The sequence below is a fragment of the Harpia harpyja genome, chromosome 2 (assembly GCF_026419915.1).
Source record: "Harpia harpyja isolate bHarHar1 chromosome 2, bHarHar1 primary haplotype, whole genome shotgun sequence".
NCBI lineage: Eukaryota > Metazoa > Chordata > Aves > Accipitriformes > Accipitridae > Harpia > Harpia harpyja.
Genome location: NC_068941.1, coordinates 80,910,763 through 80,929,486, shown reverse-complemented (window position 1 = coordinate 80,929,486; position 18,724 = coordinate 80,910,763). Strand labels below are relative to the sequence as shown.

Here is an 18,724-nt window from a genome sequence, read left to right as displayed (position 1 = left end):
CAGTTAGCGATCTGCTGAGCCCAAAGGAATAGACTATACTTATTTGGTTTATATTAGCCCAGGCTTGACACAGAACTAATACAGCTAATACAAAATTCAATGAGCTTGACGTGTAAGGAGATTAAGGCTATGGCATGTAACCAACGTCACTGTTGCTAAAAGCATACGTAAAGCGAAACTGTATTTTTTCCTACATACTCTCACCAAGCAAATTTCTTGTGGTCCTGTTGTTCTTGTTCCCAAAGATATGACCATTCAGTTTTTACATAAATTAATTTATCATTATCATTTTCATTAACAGCATTCCAAGTATAGTCAGTTGAAGAGTAACTGGGAGGGCAAGGGTGATCAGTCCCATTCTTCACTAACACAACAACTCCTTTTACTGATGAGGTTAAGACCTGTTAAGTATTAATTACAACAGTGTTTCTTCTGACAGATTTTATGTAATCCCATAAAGAAAATGTCCCAAATATTTTACAATATGAAACCTATTACGTACACTAGAGTTATTGCATACACCATTAACACAGTAGAGGAGCATGCAAGTGTTTCAGCCTTGAAACAAAAATCCACAGTGACAGACACAGTAAAAAGCAGGAAAAAAGTATTCTAACTCAAACAGTCTCACTTTAAGTATACAAATGCCTGTTTAGCCCAAGTGGTTTCATTTTTTTAAGTTTTACTTGGTAACTAAAAATAAAACGTAGTCAGAAGCATTAAGGTTTACCACAAAACTGGTCCAGGTTCTAGGCTCCCAATGAACATGGTTTTGTGTTTATCAGTCGTATGCACAGTTCAAATGGTTCTACAAAACTGACTCTAAGCAAAACACATCATTCACTAACCTGCTCCGAGCTGAGCTGTGAAGAACCATCTTGAAATATCATAGTAGTTACAAAAGCCTTTGCCTGTTCTATAGTTGCAAGCAATTCTCTTTTTTCTTCGCATCCCAGACTCCTGATATCACAAGGATAATTTTTAGAAGACTCTGTTTGTCCAGAAGTACAGTTGTATCTTCTTTCATGTGAAGAAGCATAGGTCTTTACAGGTAGTCTTCTTGTTTTCTCTGAACAACATGTAGGCATATCTTGCTTTCTTTTAAGGGGAGTAGCTATATTCTTTTCACCATCCTTCAGGTTTTTTGCTTCTACTGAAAGATTTCTTTCTCTATATCCCCATGTTGGCAAGTCTAAATCCTGGTAATCACTCGCTATTTTGGCATCTTGACAGCAAAGTATTTCATCGGTATGCACTGTCCTGACTATCTCACCAGCAGTACTTTTTTCAGGGCTGGCAGATGTTTTTAATAGGGCAATTGTGGAATCATGGATCTCCTGGAAAAACTGGAAATTTAGTGAACCAATTCTTCAACTTATTAGGAGAAATAAAAATAAATGTACATGAGTTAATTTAGATAAGCTTTGAAGGAAGTGATATTCTATGAAAAAAATGTCGATGCTAACAAAACAAAGAGTCAGTTTAGGGGAACAACATTACATAAAACAAAATTCAAGTATTTATCAGTAAACATTATTTTGTTGATTTATATTGCTTACATCCAAAACCACCATTTTTTTTTGTCTTAGTCCAACACTAAAAATGGCACGTTAACAACTGTAAGATGCATCTAGTCCAATAGCCTGTCGTCCATAGTGACTAGGTTATTAGTGACCTTTGTCTGAAGAGAGAAGAGACCATTCATTTCCCTCTTTAGCTTCAATATTCAGAGCTTTTTTATGACAGCTTAGTTTATTAAAGAACTTTTGGCAAGGCACTATAATGAATGCTTTGGAAAAAAAAGTACACCAAGTTAACTGGATCTCTCCATTTTCTTCAAACAACCTACAAGATTGTAAGACGTAACAAAAATATATATGAAAGTTGCACTGAAGAAGTATTATCAGGTGTATTAATATGTATTATATTCTATTTTGTTTAATCCACTAAGCCCAGAACAGCTTTCCTACTCCGGATAGTCCCAGGATCCCTTTACAACAGCATGCTATTAAATAGCATTAAACAAGAAGTTGCATGGTAATGTTATGATTCTACTCCTTCATCCTTGATTTCCTTCAGAAATTTCCTTGGTATGCTACTGGCCCTAGTATGTCCTTACTGTTTATTTTGCTAGTTTCTTCTACAACCTCTTCAGCCGAGATAGATCCTCTGTCTTGATTTCACAAACAAGGACTCTGGAATGGCAACCAGCAACCTTTCCAAGATTCCCCAAGGCAAATGTGTGTTTAACTATTTACAGATATACAGAGTTGTATCTTCCCTCAATACTCCTCTTACGCCTTGATCAGCAACAGGTCTTACAGGAGCTGGCAAGCTTTTGACTCCTGAGGCATTTAAAAAATTATGTATTATTAGTGATGCATTTGCAAGCTGTTTCTCAAAGTTTATTTGGACTATACTATTGTATATTTACATTTAACTTACTCAAATGAGGCAACTATAAAAGAATACACTCTGGTAAGTTCAGCTTTTTGCATGATGACATTTTTTAGTAGTCTCCTTCATACTGTTGCTTAGCTATACTTCTTTTTCCCGGACAGATTTTAGTATTCATTTTAAGTCTCCAATATTCTGATTTGAATAAATCCCTACACTACCTACAAATGTTTCAGTTTTGGAGGGGAAATTCCATATATTTTCTTTTAAAAGCTCCTTCCTTTTTATGTAATTTCCATTTTTGAAATGAAGCATTCCTGTAGTGACTAATCTATCTTTTAACGCCTTCGAAAGATTACATTCCCTGTCAGAGCATCTTCCAGCAGAAAGATTTTGAACCTGATCTCACACAGAATCAAATAAAAACCAATTTCTCTTGCGAGTTCTCTAACCATTCCACAACGCAGTTGTCTCCTAATTTTTAGTCTCAGCATCATGCATAAGCGTAATATTCACCCACTCCATTGAAAAGTAACTGAAGCCTCTCATAATTACTACATTTTCTGCTCTTGTAGCACACAGCCAGTCTCCTTCAGTACCTCTGCAGTCACTACCATTCCAAAAACTAAGGCCTTCTCACTTCAAAAGAACCACAAGTTACTGCTGTGCGGGGCTCCCATCCATTCCCCAAGACAACAGTTTTCATTGATCAAAGGATATCATCCATCTCTACTCAATCTGTATTGATTGAGCAAGCCAGAACGACAAAGCTAATGATTTTTTTTTTCTCCCTGGTTTTGCAATATTCCTCAATGCAGTTCCTGTATTCCCAAACCTCAGATCTATGGAGTCAAAAGATGAAAAAGGCTTAGACTGCTTGAGATCATACTTCACAGGATCAACTCTACAGCAAAAGTACAATTAACAGGTTCTAAGTAAATAGAAAAAGGGAGCTAATTAAGCTTTTGCTACTACCAAAATGAATGGTGGTTGTTCTGAACGAAGACAAAATAATTGGACTTAGGCAATGCTAATCAAAAAATAAACACTATAAAAAGTTACCATAAGTGGAAAAATAGTATCACAGAAGGCCCAAATGTTTAAGAGCCATAGGAAGACAACTAATTCACTCAAGTGTATTCTCCAGTCAAACTGCAAATAATTTTATTGTTTAATACAACAGAATTTGAATTAGGACAGTCAAGTAATCATAGAATCAGGAATAAGCAATTCTCTTTTAAAGGTTCAAAAATAAGAACAAAGCAATTTAATTATCAAGTCAGAATAATACAGCTGGAACTACAACTAACCACAGAGAGAAGCAGCAGCTTCCAGGAAGAACTGATCTTCTACTAGAAGTAATGACATGGCTGGAAGTAGAGAAAACAACTCCCAGGATGTAGTTTCATAATTTATGTGGATGTAGGAAAATTTCACTGGATGCAGAGAGTCAAAATTAGCACTTCATCATCACAAAAAGGGGTTCCATTACTATCCATGTGCACCCACAGCTGCATGCCTATGACCCAATTTAATTTGTAGGAAACTATCCCACCGCACAAAAGAAACCAGTTTACTGAATCTTGAGCAACCTGGATGGACTTGCTGAAGTGTGCAACATGCACCAGAGTCAGAGTAAGGAAGGCTGTGAAATATGCAGCTAGGACAGGAGTACACTTGCAGTATCCACAACTCATTGATCAACTCAATGGATCTTACAACCGCAGCCTGAGTTGGGGCTGCCGCAGTTATCCATTCCCAGTCTTGCACTGGCACTCACTCACATTCACATTACACCAAATTCAGAGAGATGATTAAACCAAAAATTAAAATTCCTAATACAAAGTAATTTTTCATATGAATCAGCTCACTTTATGATTATGTGCTAGTGATTGTTCAGTGACAGAAGTTTGAGAACATTTTTAAACCTGGTAACTATCTAAACGTGGCAAACTCATTTATTTCTGACCAATCTGTCACAAAAGTCTAACTTTCTATAAAAGTGGGGCCAAGACTCTCATAGGTGAATAGATGCCAAGTGCAAAATAAGACAGAGGAAAGTTATCTGAACTATAAGTGTATGCAATATATTGTGATAAAGCCTGTTATGAAAAAGCCAGTCTATAACAACTTCAAACCTGCTATAAAAAGACTGCTTTTAGTGATCTTCAATCTTACAATACACTTGCCTTTTCATTTTTCAGATGTGCATCCTTATCACCTAGTTTATTTTCCTTTGTCTTCTCTATACCTTTAAAAAAAGAATGGGAAACATTTTACAATACAAATGAATCTGAGAACAGTACACATAACTTAGGTTACATACAGTGTTACAATACTGACGCTTTTACCAAACCTAAAACAACTGCAATAAAATTTTCCATGACAAACATTTTCCTCAAATTAATATCATTCATGCTTAAAAGGGCCCTGCAGATTCCTAAATATGCATATGCAAAAGCATGTTCTGTCCGCATTAAGAAAAAATTAATTCAAATTTGCTAAAAAGCAGACAAACATTTTGCATGGTATTCAGAAGAGGCATTACTATAATACCATAAATATGCATATTTCCTTCTTTCACGAAAACACATCCCATCTTGGTCAAAATAAAGCTGGGGGCACGGGCGAGAAGAAAAAAAAAACCCCGAACTCTACGCACTTCACACAGTTTAACTGTTTTCTTGGAATTAGGCAGTATTATTCCACAATAATTTTCTTCAGTAAAACACTATTTGCATATACAGCTTTAGCATATCATGCCCTACAGAGAACTGACCATGCTTCATCTGCACAGGTTTTTTCACATTGTTCATCCTCATGATAGAACAGGTATTGTAAGACCAGACAAGAACAGATAGCAAGGAGAAGTCAGACCTATCAAATTGACAGAAAGGTAAGGTAATGAGTAGCACCACAAGAAGCAGGATGGCTGTCAGTGCTGGGTCTAAGACAGAGCTCTGTGCCACTAGCCAGGCCCAGAACCATTAGCCGAGGCCCACCACTGAACTACCAGTGGTATTTGCCTACAGCTCTGAAAGCAGACAGATGCTGTGGTTTAAGGAATGTTCTGTAAATGCACCTCAGGACTCTGTACCATGCTAAATGAAACAGTTAGGACACACCTTCTCTTTTCTGCCCTCTATACTGCCCGGTAGCCCCAACAGGAGAAGTAAGAGAAGACTGGAATAAAAGAACAAGGGGCAACAGGCTAGCAATAATTACAAACTCAGTAGGTTTGCAGGGAAACAGGAAGAGGAACAGGGAAAAAGAGAACTCCACTGAAGCGCAGGTCTCTCCAGAGTTTGCAATTAGTTAGCATTCCTTTATCTCTAGATTCTTTTACTGCCCAGCCAAAAGACACCTCATGGGCCAAATATGTATTTTGTCCCCTTCTAACTCCTGGTCTATACTGAGTACAATGCTCCGTTGCTGTTATTTAACTATGAAATTTGCATTACCAGCAGCAGGACACTTTCTGAATCTAATGTGCTGATGACCAATGTCAAACAAAGCATAAGGTGATCTATTTCTATTTACTGAAACTGTTTTAAAAAAATTTTGTCTAGGCAAACCAGGACCCTGTACTTAAAATACTAAAAATGCATTTTCAAAGACTAACTAGCTTAGTCTCCAGAAGAAACTAAGCTTATTACTTCACAGTATTACATGCAGATTCATGTTGGTGTATGTCTATAATCAGTTACTTATCTCCAGCTCAGACTTCTAACCTCAGCTGTTACAATAGCAAATATGACATAGCTCTGTTTGTAGCTTCAAACATTTTAGGTTTTGTTTGCTTGACACTTCCTACAACAACAGAATTATAATTTAAGAATGACAGTAACTGAGTTTACATTCAGTGCTTTTAATTGTTTCACAGATAGATACTTTTTCTTGACAAATTCACCCTTCAGAGATGATGATGAGCATTACATTTCTCTCCTTCAGCACACAGTATTCGGTATGACAGCTATGTAAAGAGCTATGCAATCTCAAATTGCTGGTTTATGAAAAAGTATCACCAGATGGCAGTAGAAACCCATCCTTGCCTTCAAACTCCTTAAGGCTAGATAGAACCATTACAAGTTCTGCTGCCAGGATAACCACAGAATTTCACCCACTAGTTCAACATCACAGATATTTGTCCTGTTTGAACCCAGTATTTACCTTCTAAAGACAAACAGTTTTTCCATTAAGTACAATTTAATCTTTAGAGTTCTATCACTAAAGTAAGTTCAATACAGTTTGAAACAGACTAACATGGCAGGTTTGGGGTTTGTTTTTTTTAAGGGAGGCAAACTTTTTCTTCTCTGCAGATCCACCCTAACCAGCTAAGGCTATATATACCAGCAATTTCCTAAAAGCAATTCAAATAAATTTGTTCTTAAGCCTGTACACTAGAAACAATTGTAAGTAATTACTACATGGAAAACAAGAGCAAGAAAAGCGAGTCATGTGACCTGCCACCACTAATGCTTATACTGCTCTTTCACTCCCCAGTGAATAAGGATTTAGCAGCACTACAAAGATGACAGCAAGGTCATTTGGCTAAAGATACCAGGTAACTTCATGGTGTTTTTAAAAAAAAGAGAATCTGTAATTTTACAGCTTGACAGAGAGTGAATGGATCAAGAGTGGACAACATAACATGATACATATATTGCACAGTACAGAGTTCCCCAGTCTAAGACAAAAGACATTACACAGGAAAATTAAGGAAGGGAAAATGACAAGGTAGCAAGAGAAGTAGAATGGCAATTAAACTGAGGCAGAAAAGAGATCTGATTTTATTTAAAATAATCTGGGGTTTGGTCCAAATGTACCATTTTAGAATGAACCCATCCTGTATTTCTTCAAATGTGAATCACTGATTTACACAGCAATCAACTACTACCCTTTTCACGGCTACACCATAAGGCTCCATTGATCCAATACGTTACTACTGAAAGAAGAGCCTGAACTGTTATTTACATAAAACTGAGGCTGCAACAAACACCATGCACACAAGAACAAATGCTAGATTTCAATCGCATCAACCAGATAATGTTCCAGGATCTAGTTCTCAGGGAAAAAACAGACAACTGAAATTGAGCAAAACTCCATTATCTGCTTCTTTACAGAGCTACAAGACTGGCAAACTATGAAATGCACAGAATTAATAATAAAAATTCCATCTTGCAAAACCTCCCTGGTATCCACAACATTCTGAGTTAAGATTTGCTCAACAGTCAAAGATCTGCTGAGGCACTTTTAACATTACCTAATTTGCTCTACCACTGGGACTTTTCACTTTTCCCCCTAGAATTTCACAAGGAGTGAGTTGCTAATGAACATGTGTTTAAAGGACAGACTTGAGTCTGGAGAGTTCACAGGCCTTCTGGCAAATTCCCAGTACCTCTAGTGATCTTTAAATAACCAGTCCAGAGTCAAGTTAACATATACATTTAATTTACAGTATTAGTTAATTAGTTCGAAATTCTCATCTACTTCTATACTACACAGCAGGAACAGGAAATTAAAAAAAAAAAACGCAATGAAATTGAGGGTACTGGTAATATCCTAGTTCCTTGCACTCACATAGCGTTATTTAATCTGAAAAGTCCCAGCAAATGTCAGAGTTACAGCTTAATTCCTTTTCTAAACCTGGAAACCTAAACTCTCATCTTTTTTTTCTTTTTAAAGAAGGACTAGAGGTTTGATATTGCTTTGTTTGTTTGGGTTTCAGTTTTTCAACTGAAAATAGAAACACTTAAATATGCTAAGATTTACTCACTCTGGTAATTCTTTCTGCTAGTCTGAACTTCTACAGGAATAGACTGCAAAGCTGTCATAATCCTTTGAGCGATATCAGATAAAGGTACTTTAGAAGCCTCACATCCTATGTATGGTGTGTACCGTTCCATTTTTAAGATTAAACCTAAACAAAGAACACACACGAATTGTGCATATCAGAGCCACAGAACAATCGGCACTTAGATTCTGTTGAAATTAAAGACAAAATATAGTGAACATGTTGAGCCATTCATTCTGGACAGAAAATTACATTTCCTTCCTGACATGCCTATCAAAGTATTGTAAATAAAAATTAGCGAATTGTAGTAATTTACAAAACCCACTAAGTGAAACTTCTTTGAAATAGCGTTTTAATACACTAATAAAAAATTAAGCAGTCCTACTAAGTAAAGCTGACTTCTAATAAAAAATCTGACAAATAAAACAAGAATTATCCTTTATGTCTGAAATACTCCCTCCCTCAACATCTTTAAACTAGGCTATATCTAGCATATGCATACATTTACTGTTATTGGTGCTCAGATTTTATCAAGAAAAAACCCTTTCAAGTAACTACCAAAATAGTGCCAACAAAAGATGAAAGAAACAAGTATTACTATCATGATATACAAACATTAGTGATGTGCTGTTTCAGAAAATACATATCATAAAAGACCTTTACTCCTTAAACTTTGTATAATTGATGTACTCAAGTACTATTAAATACTAATAACATTAAAATAGTTAGTATAGTTTGTCAATTTAAGAAACAGGTCAGCAACATCTAAAGTCTCAACAAGCTTTGACTGCACCTATTGCTGTTCTAAATTTTATCCTTTTTTGAAAAGCAGATGCTTTTCCAGTTGACCTGTAGCCATATTCTATAATACGTACAAAATACTTGGGGAACCCCTAGATACAATGCATATGGGAGAATTATAAACAACAGTGTCCATACTGATGCCTTTGTTGACTTTATGTTGTGAGACCAGAACAATGCATAAAACTTACCACAAACACAAGATAAATAACCAACATTTTCAAAACACTTAAAAGGATTCAAGCTGTACAAGTCAATTGCTCTATCAAAAACTGGTGTTAAGTAAATTATTCCTATGTAAGGTAATAACTGGAGTCCTGTTACTCTGGTCTTCTTCCACTAAATCCAGTGCACGAGTAGACTTTCAAGTCATTGTTTGCTTGATGGTTAAACTCATTTCCTCCGCTTAGATGGAAATATTTTTCTTAGCTCAAGACCATAGCCAGATTGCAAGTTTGAATACTTACAAGTACAAAAATTTTTGTCCAGATTCAAAGAGGAACATCCATCAGGCTGCATTAGTATTGGCTATACCTATCTAGCTCAAATTCTATAGTAAGCATGCAAAAGGGAGAGAGAGGCAGAATGGCTTTCTTCTCCCTGATATTCCAGGAGTCAGAAGTATAATCTTTCTCCATGCACAACTCCTCCTAACTTTTATAATTAAGATTAACACTTCTTTCCTACACAGGGCAAAAACACTCCCTGACTTCTCAAGGTGGGAAGAAGCAGCCTTAAAGCCTCAGGGGCATATCAAAATGAGAACCTAGCAGACTAAATATAAACAAGACACTATGCATGAGAATACACCCAAAACCAACACACAGATTCACCATAAATACTGACAACACTGAACTGAATTTACAGTGTTTGGCATTTAATAATAAACACAAAGTATAGAGTTAAGCAGCATGAAATCCAGATATAAAGACATCCAACCAGTAAGTTAAAAAAAATTTAAACATTTAAAAATAAGTTATACTCACATCAGTTAAAAGTCTGCCATTAAAAGTTTTAACACTACTGTTACTGAAGTTAAAGCTAATTTATTAACCTTCATCAATATGTACAATGCTTGAAAGGAAGCACAGATGATCCCATCAAAATATAAAAGACTGGACGTTATCATACTATAAAAGCCTATTTAGTTCCATTGGTGCATTAGGAAGCTATATAAAAATTTGATAAACTGTCTAACAATAGATATGAAAGCAGAAGTATGAAAGCATCAGGACTCTGAATTGAAATGCCTATCATTATAAATTATAGAGCAAACTCAGAAGTCCAAACAGTAAATTTAAAATTCTTTTTCTTTGAAGAGCGCAGTGTAAGTATAGACTGGTTTCAACAGAGAAGATAGGCTGTAAGTTAAATTAAGAGATACCAGAATGGTCTTAAAACAGATGGTCTTCGTACTTGAGACAGATTCTGGTACATATTCCAACACATTTTTAACAAAACCAAATCTTCTTTGGAGAACTCTAAGGGAAACAATCACGGAATATCTGCCTTGGAGAACTCTCCTCTTCAGAAGGAACACATTACATTCATGTTCCAAAATCTGGAATGCCTTCTCCACATTTATTTTTCAGTTCACGTATCAAAGGTTCTTAGCATGCAAGAAAACTTATCTCAAGGGTAGGAAATGTTCCTTTTCGTGCTATGCTGTGTGCAGTGGAAATCAACATACGGGCTAGCAGAAGAGCAGCCTGAACGTAATTCATTCAAATAACCAACATATCACTTCATATCAAAGAACTTTGACAAAACTGAGATTTGAACTTGCCGGGCAGACGCCAAAAGCCATAAAACAGCATACAATCCAAACTTGGTAATCGTGGCAGCTAAATATAACATTGCAATGATAGATAAATGTTAGCCTTGATAAGCTAATACTTATCATTCCATAAACCTGTAGACAGTTTACATTAACATGCTTTCCTTTCTTAAAAGTACACTGAAGTTTAAACATTAAGAACTCCACTGGTGGTGAAATTCGAATCTTCCAGACCACTAGCTTTAGCTTCAGACTGCTGCTCAAGCTCTTCCACCATCTCTTTCAAGCGGTCTTCATCTTTGAAAAAATACACATACAAGTTTCTTTCCATCTGATGCAGCTTATTGGACTCTAAAAAGTTTCTCTTTGACTTCACATCAGCAATCAAATCCATAAGGAGTTGATTTAGTTTATTTAAATCAACTTCCAGTTGATGAAACTGCTCAGTAAGTTCCTAACAAAAAATACAAGACAAAAAATTATTACCTTTATATTGTTAATACACTAGCTGAACTAGAAATATAAAAGTTTTTTGCTTTTGGAAGCCAGTTTCTTTTGAATAGAAACACAGGTGATAAGTGACTCCATTCCATCTATGTAACTTTTGAGCTCCCTGTAATGGTACTTGCATCAGGTTATGAAAATGTAACTTCATTTACTTGTTTACTAAACCAGATGAGTTAAGAACATAAAAATCTGGCCCTCAATGAGATAGACGGTTGAATGACATTTTCACTCAATTACAAGTTTTCGTATCTAGTCAAATCTTAAAAGGGAACAAAAACACCACAACAAAGCCAATTTAATTTTAAAATTAAATCATTAATTACCAGCTACAATCTTCCCAACTATCATTCCTATGATAGTTCAGTGTAAGCAGGCTAGTCATCTACTTGCACATTATTTCCTTATTAAAGGAATTACTTTTCTTGATAAACAGTAGCAACAGAAAGAGATGTCACTATGGTTTAAGAGGTAACTGGAATCAACAGAAAGGTATTTGATTGATTTAATAACGTGTAAGCCCTAAATACATATTGTTCCAATTACAAAGTTTCATTTTTATTAAAAACTGTTCTGTATGTTGCAAATTCACTTCACAGATGGAAGTGTTAAATATATTTTCATGTAGTTAACCAAGGAAGTATTATGTAACAGAAGACATCCCTCAATCCACTTTTGAGATACCTACAATTATTTTAAAAGTATAACAAATTGCATTTTACGATCTCTATTCCCATTTAAAAGAGGCTCTAAACCCAACACCTGGGAGCTCTGTAGCAGGACTGTCTTACTACAACTGTCCTTCAAAATTCTGATATTCTTATTTTGTCCAAGTGAGCCACCCATGGCCAGGCTTTTTAAGGGGCCAAACCATACTATTCAGGTATTACAGGTAACGGGGAAAAAAGCCCGTCTGAAATAAAGGGAAATTTAAACAAATTTTCCAGTGACACCATATCCAAATGACATATTTCCCACACCATAAACTTACCAGTAATACATGACTATATATGCCTTTGAATGAAATTAAAGGTTAGATGCAACGATTTGCTCAGAAACAAAAAATTATCACCTGCCAACATTTATAAAATCTAACATTTGCTAAGAACAATGTAAATACTGAGCCCATCAGCATTATGCTAATAAATCTGTTGCTGACATGGGAGCCAGTTTGTGTGTCTACAGCCTTCATACGACATTTCTCTCAGTAAAAAAATGATACACGTTAATGCAATAATTTTAATAACCAGATAAGGGCTTACCCGACTACTGAGCTGCATTTGAGTTCCTCCACAATACAGAACATCATGAAGGCTATCTACATCACTTTTTAGCTTGGACAAAAGGAGAGACTGTTCTTGAGAAGATGCTGCTATTTGATCTTGTACTGTAGCACAGTCCTGCTTTAACTTCTGAGCCATCTGCTCCAGGCTTTCGTATGTTTTAAACAATTGTTGTTTTTTATTTTCTCCTTCCAGAAGCTGATATAGCCTGTAACAAATGAAGTTAGACACACAAGCATTTTTAAGTTTCCTAAGCACTCCTGTTATTACTAATCAAGAGAAGATGTTCATGTTGAGAAGTCAGAGGACTAGTAAAGGACAGTACTGCTCAGGGTACTCTTACTACACTACTGTATCTCCCACTGATCTTGTGATTCTATCCATATATAGCTGGTACGTGATTAATAGGACTCCAAAATATTTTAATATTAAAGTAACAGCAATGAAATACCAAAGTAACAGTTAGCAAGTACACAATGAATGCAAATAGAATTGGACAATGTGCTTCTGCCAACTATTTCCCAACGTTTCAAGGACTGTAAAGTAAGATACAATTTTTTTTAAGTGCTGAAAAACAGCAGACTTCAATGACCAATGAGAAGTAAGAGCAATCTTTATAACCTTTTCAAGCTTACTGGAGTATTTCCCATTTTCTATCTATGAAGAGACTGCTAAGAATTCTCCAATTAGTTATGAGTCATGCAAAAGGCAGCAATACCTGCTGTACCAAACTGTACCCTTACACTGCATCAGGAAGTCTCATATAATTAGATAACTTTGCTCGGTTGCTACTACCACCTCTGCATATTAAAATCTTTCGTTGAGCCCCAATATAGAATCAGATTGGCTTTAATAAGAGGAAGAGCTATATTTCAAAAGTAACTGAGTTTAAAAATGTTACAAGTTGCCAATGTAAATACACAACAGGAGTGAAATTAACACTGCCTAATTCTTGCAGTTATTCACTGTGCAACACCATACCCAGCTACCACTTAACAATTATTAAAAAACACTTAAAGCATCATTTTGAAGAAGGAGGAAAAGTCTGACATTAACACACCTATAATTATACAATACACCTCATCAAAAGGTGTAGAGTCTTGAAGTGACAGCCAACACAGCACACATTCCTACTGTATCATCTGAGCTACAAGGAGACTTAATTACTTAGATGATGAAAAACCAGACCTCTACATGGGTGACAAGACACTGAAGCAAATGGCAAATCAAGCAGTAAAAATGAGCTAAACATGTTTCATATATTGAATGAGTCATTCCTCTTCTCTACCACACGGGGGATTTTGCAGGCTAAGCTGATGAGGCCATGCATATGACCTGGCAAATCACTGTTACTAACAGCTCTCTACATCTATAGTTCTAGAATAACTTTCAAGAGGCCCTAGATCAGGGCACCATATGACAGGTTTGGCTTTAAACGTTCATTATATTCTGGATATTGCTTAGGAATGCTTCAGCAATATTAACAAGACGGATAACTGAACAGTTTTTCCTAAGGCAAACCTGAAAAGAATTTCAAAGGATAAGCAAGAGGCAAGTCTCGTATCATGAAGGCTTCAGTTCTGGAGAATTCAAAATACTAACTAGCTATAGTGAGTAACTAAGAACTTAGCAACAGAAAAGGCTTAGGCAAGCTAAGCCTTTATCTCCCCAGTATTATCTCAAAGTAAGTCAAAGTTCAATAGTGACTATAACACTTACCTGCAAGAGAAACCATCTTTTGAACTAATAATGTTTCTTGGCTTCGCATGTTGAGTTCGCTCAGTTATCACCTGTAGTCTCTGTTGCAACTCATTATTGCTCTGTTTCAGAGATTCTACCAAATTCTCAAGTCGACAGCAGATCTCCTTATGTTTCTTCAACTCCATTTCATGGGCTAGCTCAATAAGTTCAAATGATGCTTTCTGCCTTACCAAATGCCTGCATATTTCATCTTGTCTTGAAGCATAATGGTCCTGCTGAGCAATCTGATGATCCAGGTACGCTTTCACCACTGGCGCACTCAAAAGTCGTGCATTCTCTTTCAGAAGGGGAAGGAGCTCTTCATTGTTTATCTGAGTTATATCTTGTTTAATTGTTGAAATTTCATAATTTAAACTAGATATTTTAGCATCGAGGTTTTCTTGTTTTCCAATATCCTGCATAAAACAAAGTATTTGTCAATTTCTTCATGGTTTCCTCCAAGCCACTTCCCTAACACATTTCTTCAGTTCACACAAGATTCACATATATATGGTACATTAAAATCACTGCATCTTTTGTATCTACAAAATTAAATGAAAACTCCACAAGCAGTTTTACAGAAGTTTACAACGTAAGGCAAACAGAGATTTACAAAGTAGATACCAAATAAACATGTCTGAATAAATAGTAATTTCATTCTATTGCAGGGCCAGGAAACAGTTTATCGTGTTAAAAATAGAAGAGCTGTATTTTACTCAGCAACCAGCTTTCAAGCATGTCTAACTGAAAACTCACATGCAAACATAATTTTATATATTCAGTCAGATGACTATCAACACTGCTATCAGAATCAATCTTTTTCAAATGACTCTAATCAATCAAGTCGTATATGCTAGTCATCCATAAATGAAAATATACAAACTGACATTATGCTGCAAGTTATTCCATGACTGGCATAAGCTATTATTTTTCCTTCTGTTATGATTTCTTCACATTCTTAAATTCTAGTAGCCATATCTGCCTGTCACTCACTCGTTAAGAGATTTCTGGGGCTTCAACTATCAGATTCATTTACAAATACTTGAGTTTCAAAAGAGTCAGTGAACTAAAACTTTAAGGTTATGCTACAGAATATAAACAGGAATACATTTATCATATTAGCTCCTCAATACCACAAAATTTCAACCGAAGTTAAGCTTTTTTTGTTGTACAAAGAACTGAGAGCCAGCTATAATTCGAAATTTCAAAGTTAAACTAAACTAGAAAGGTACTACTAGGATCCAGGTTTTTTAAGGTAGTAATTCTGGAAAGTAGAATTAAAGATACTCTGCCATACTGAAGAATTTCTAACTATAAAAACTGGAGCTACTTCACAAAAGGAGTTTTGTGAGCAAGACTAAAACTTCATAAAAGTACAATTTCTCTATGTAAAAATAGTTGAAATAACAATAACTCAGCAATTCCTTTTACTAGATCCAGTTGAACACACCTGCCTGTTTAAAACTCCACTACCTTCTACCTTTTTCTGGCTTACCTTGATGTCTAAGGACTGCAGCATGCTCTCCGCACATTTTATAGCCGAATTCACGCTCTCCTCTTTAGCTTGCATCTGAATTAGCTGATGTTGAGCACAAATATATGCTGTCTGGAGCCTGGCCATCTCTCGACTATCTTCGCAAACTTCATTAGTCTTGTCACAAGCAACTTCCTTGCTTATATCTGCAAGCTGAAAGCTGCCTTCATGTGAATTTTCAACCCATTCAGACATACCTTGATAAAAATGTTTTATGTATGAGGTAAGTGCTGCAGTGCTTTGTTCTTCCTGAGACAAATACTTGTCCAAAGAAAGTTGGGAAAAAAACACTGGATGTAGGTCTGGCCCTTGTTCTGAATCTGAAGCAGTGAAGAAAGAGGCCAATTTCTTAGCTGCATCCGTAAGAGACAGCAGTTCATTATTAAGCTTAGTGTTTGCTGCAGTAAACACTTCCAGTCCTTCTTTCAAATCTTTATGTGCTCCTTCCTCTCTGCTTTTTAATGTTTGTAACATATGGCTGTTTGCAGAAACCATCATTTGAAGCTTATTATGCCGATGAATTTGAAGTTTTTTTAACTTCTGAAGAGTTTGAAGCTCATCCTCTAATTTCTTCAGTTCCTCCTTCTCCTCTTGGCTACTGTTCTTTGAATCCATGGGCTTCAAGGTTTTAAGGACTTCATCCAGTGCATTTCCTTCCAAAATGGGCTTACCAGACTGAAGAAGATTATCAAAATCTTGCAGTTCTTTTTCAGATACCACATGCTGTTCATTTACATTTCCACAAAACCACTCCAGAAATGAATTGTCTTCCAAAGACTCAAACAGCCAATCAAAATCTTCTCCATTAAGCTCATCAACTTTTGGATATCCAATTTTCTTAAGAGTTTCCACAAAATCATTTCCACAGCTCATGGTTAAAATATTTTTTGTAAGCAGAAAAGATCCAAATACATGAAAAAATCTGGGGTATTATTCCAGTTGTAATTTTTTTGTCATTTTAAATGAATATTCTGTATTTTAACAAAAAGAGTCTGCACAGGAAAAAGGAAGTGTCAGATCACACCAGAAAACTGAATGCTATTCTGGATTAGAGTGGCTATTCAAAGACTAGAAAACAATTTTTATTTCAGGGATATCTTAATATATTTTGTTCACCAAATCAGGACACGTATTTTTACACCAATTAAATTCCTTATCTTTGCAAGCACATTTTTCCTTAATTGACATAAATTTACTAATAAAATAGAATACTACTATTAATTTAAAAGCAACAGTATAAATATTGAGTACTTCATTGGCCTGCAAAAGTGATTTACTTATACAGTTTTCCTCACATTAAACAAAAAAACCCACCCACAATCATTGTAACTCTTCCAAAATGAGAGGAGCTTTCAGCTTGTCCTAAAAACAAAACTACAGTGATGTTACACTGCACTTCAAGATCTTGCTTATAAAGATTTTTTTACTTCAGCAGCAAGCAGAATCTTGTCTTCTAAACCTTAGTTTTAAAGTTTCCTCTGAAAATGGAACAAGAAATCCTTGAACATAAAAATATCTCAACATAATGATGTATTTTTGACGGATTATAAAAAAATAAAATTAAGTTAAGATCAGTGTAAATACTCCTGTGAAAATAGTCACAACTTAAAAGTTACAAGAAAAAGGAGTTTGCTGGTTTGCTGTTTCCCAGCAAACAAATAATCAGCTTTGGGATCCTAAAGTGTGCGCAACAGACAGCAAATAGGACAAATTATCAATAAAGTCAGGAGGCCTTGTCTGCAATACTCTGGTAATACCCAGGGTTTGTTTGGTTTGGTTTTTTTTTTAGTTTAGTATTACTTAGTACTTTATTTCTAGAACATACATTCCACCAGAACACCCCGCTTTGCCAGCCGGCCTGGAAGGCATGTGTGCTGAACAAGTAAACATATCCTTTTAAAATTCTGTGTGTATTTGATTTAGCTTAGAGTTACAGATTATATAAGGAATAGACTTTGTTATGCAAATTTCATGTCACAAGGCAGCCTTCCAACTGCCCTCTGCCTTCCACGCTAAAAAAGGGCTGTCGTCAAAATAAATAAATAAAAGGGAGCGCACATAGCTTTATGTACGTGTACGCAGGCCATTAAGGCACGCTGTCACTGCCGCTCAAGCCGCCATCAGACACCACCGATAGCATCTTCGGACCCCTGAGGGAGCTACCCGCCATCCCCGTCCGCAGCGCGGGGTCGCCCGATCACCACATCCCGCCCCGCCCGCAGGAGCGGGGCCCTCGGGGGCTTTCTCCCAGCGCCGATGAGCCCAAACGCCCGCCGGCCAAGTCCCAACCCCGGGGCAGCTGCTGCCTGCAGCCCCCCACAGGGGTCTCGGCCAAGAGCCGCCCCGGAGCAGGACAGGGCAGGGCAGGACGAGGAGACGGAGGGGAGAGGCTGTCCCCTCCACCCCCGGCGCGGGCGAGCCCCTATCCCACACCGCCCGATACTCACCACAGCGCTCTGCCTCAGCCACTGCTCGAAGGGGAGGGGGAAAGACGCAGAAAATGGCGGGAAGACCGAGGAAGCGCGTCGGCAGCGTCCCCGCCCCAGGGAGAGGGAGCCGGGCCCGAGCCCCGCGCGGAGGGGGGCGGGGCCGCCGGCCGTTAGGGCGCCAACGGCTCGAAACGCCCGCCACGCGCTGCTCTCGCGCGGCCTCCCCGCCGCCCAGGGCCGCACAGCGCCGCCGCTCGGCCGCCGACTGCGCCTGCGCGCGTGCTCCTCGCCCCTCCCTCCTCCCGCAGAGGCGCCCGCCTCGCGCTAACGGTGGACGAGGGGGCCTGCGCGGGGGGGGGGGGTTGGCCGGCGCCGTCCCGCTGACCAGTGACGTCACGCGGGCGGGCGACCGGCGGCGGGGCGGGAGGGGCGGGGCGGGGCTCTCCACAGGGAGCGGGGGCGGGG

The 18,724-nt window shown here is 37.4% G+C and overlaps 2 protein-coding genes across 2 annotated transcripts in view; both read right to left on the bottom strand.

The window, feature by feature from the left end:
* The window catches only part of POLN (DNA polymerase nu), a 106,063-nt gene extending 97,760 nt beyond the window's left edge, over positions 1-8,303 (bottom strand). Inside the window, exons 1-4 of the mRNA XM_052780673.1 lie at positions 8,174-8,303; positions 4,587-4,648; positions 849-1,337; positions 205-401 (exon numbers count right to left, since the gene is read on the bottom strand). Coding sequence (XP_052636633.1) covers positions 205-401; positions 849-1,337; positions 4,587-4,648; positions 8,174-8,303 — 878 coding nt within the window. The remainder of the gene's footprint in view (positions 1-204; positions 402-848; positions 1,338-4,586; positions 4,649-8,173) is intronic.
* Positions 6,250-18,494, bottom strand: HAUS3 (HAUS augmin like complex subunit 3). The gene is made up of 5 exons (XM_052780672.1): positions 18,278-18,494; positions 15,792-16,822; positions 14,276-14,712; positions 12,536-12,764; positions 6,250-11,223 (listed from the first exon to the last, which is right to left on the bottom strand). The coding sequence occupies exons 2-5, from the start codon at positions 16,701-16,703 to the stop codon at positions 10,957-10,959; spliced, it is 1,845 nt and encodes a 614-aa protein (XP_052636632.1). The 5' UTR covers positions 16,704-16,822; positions 18,278-18,494; the 3' UTR covers positions 6,250-10,956.
* Between the last annotated feature and the right edge of the window lie 230 nt (positions 18,495-18,724).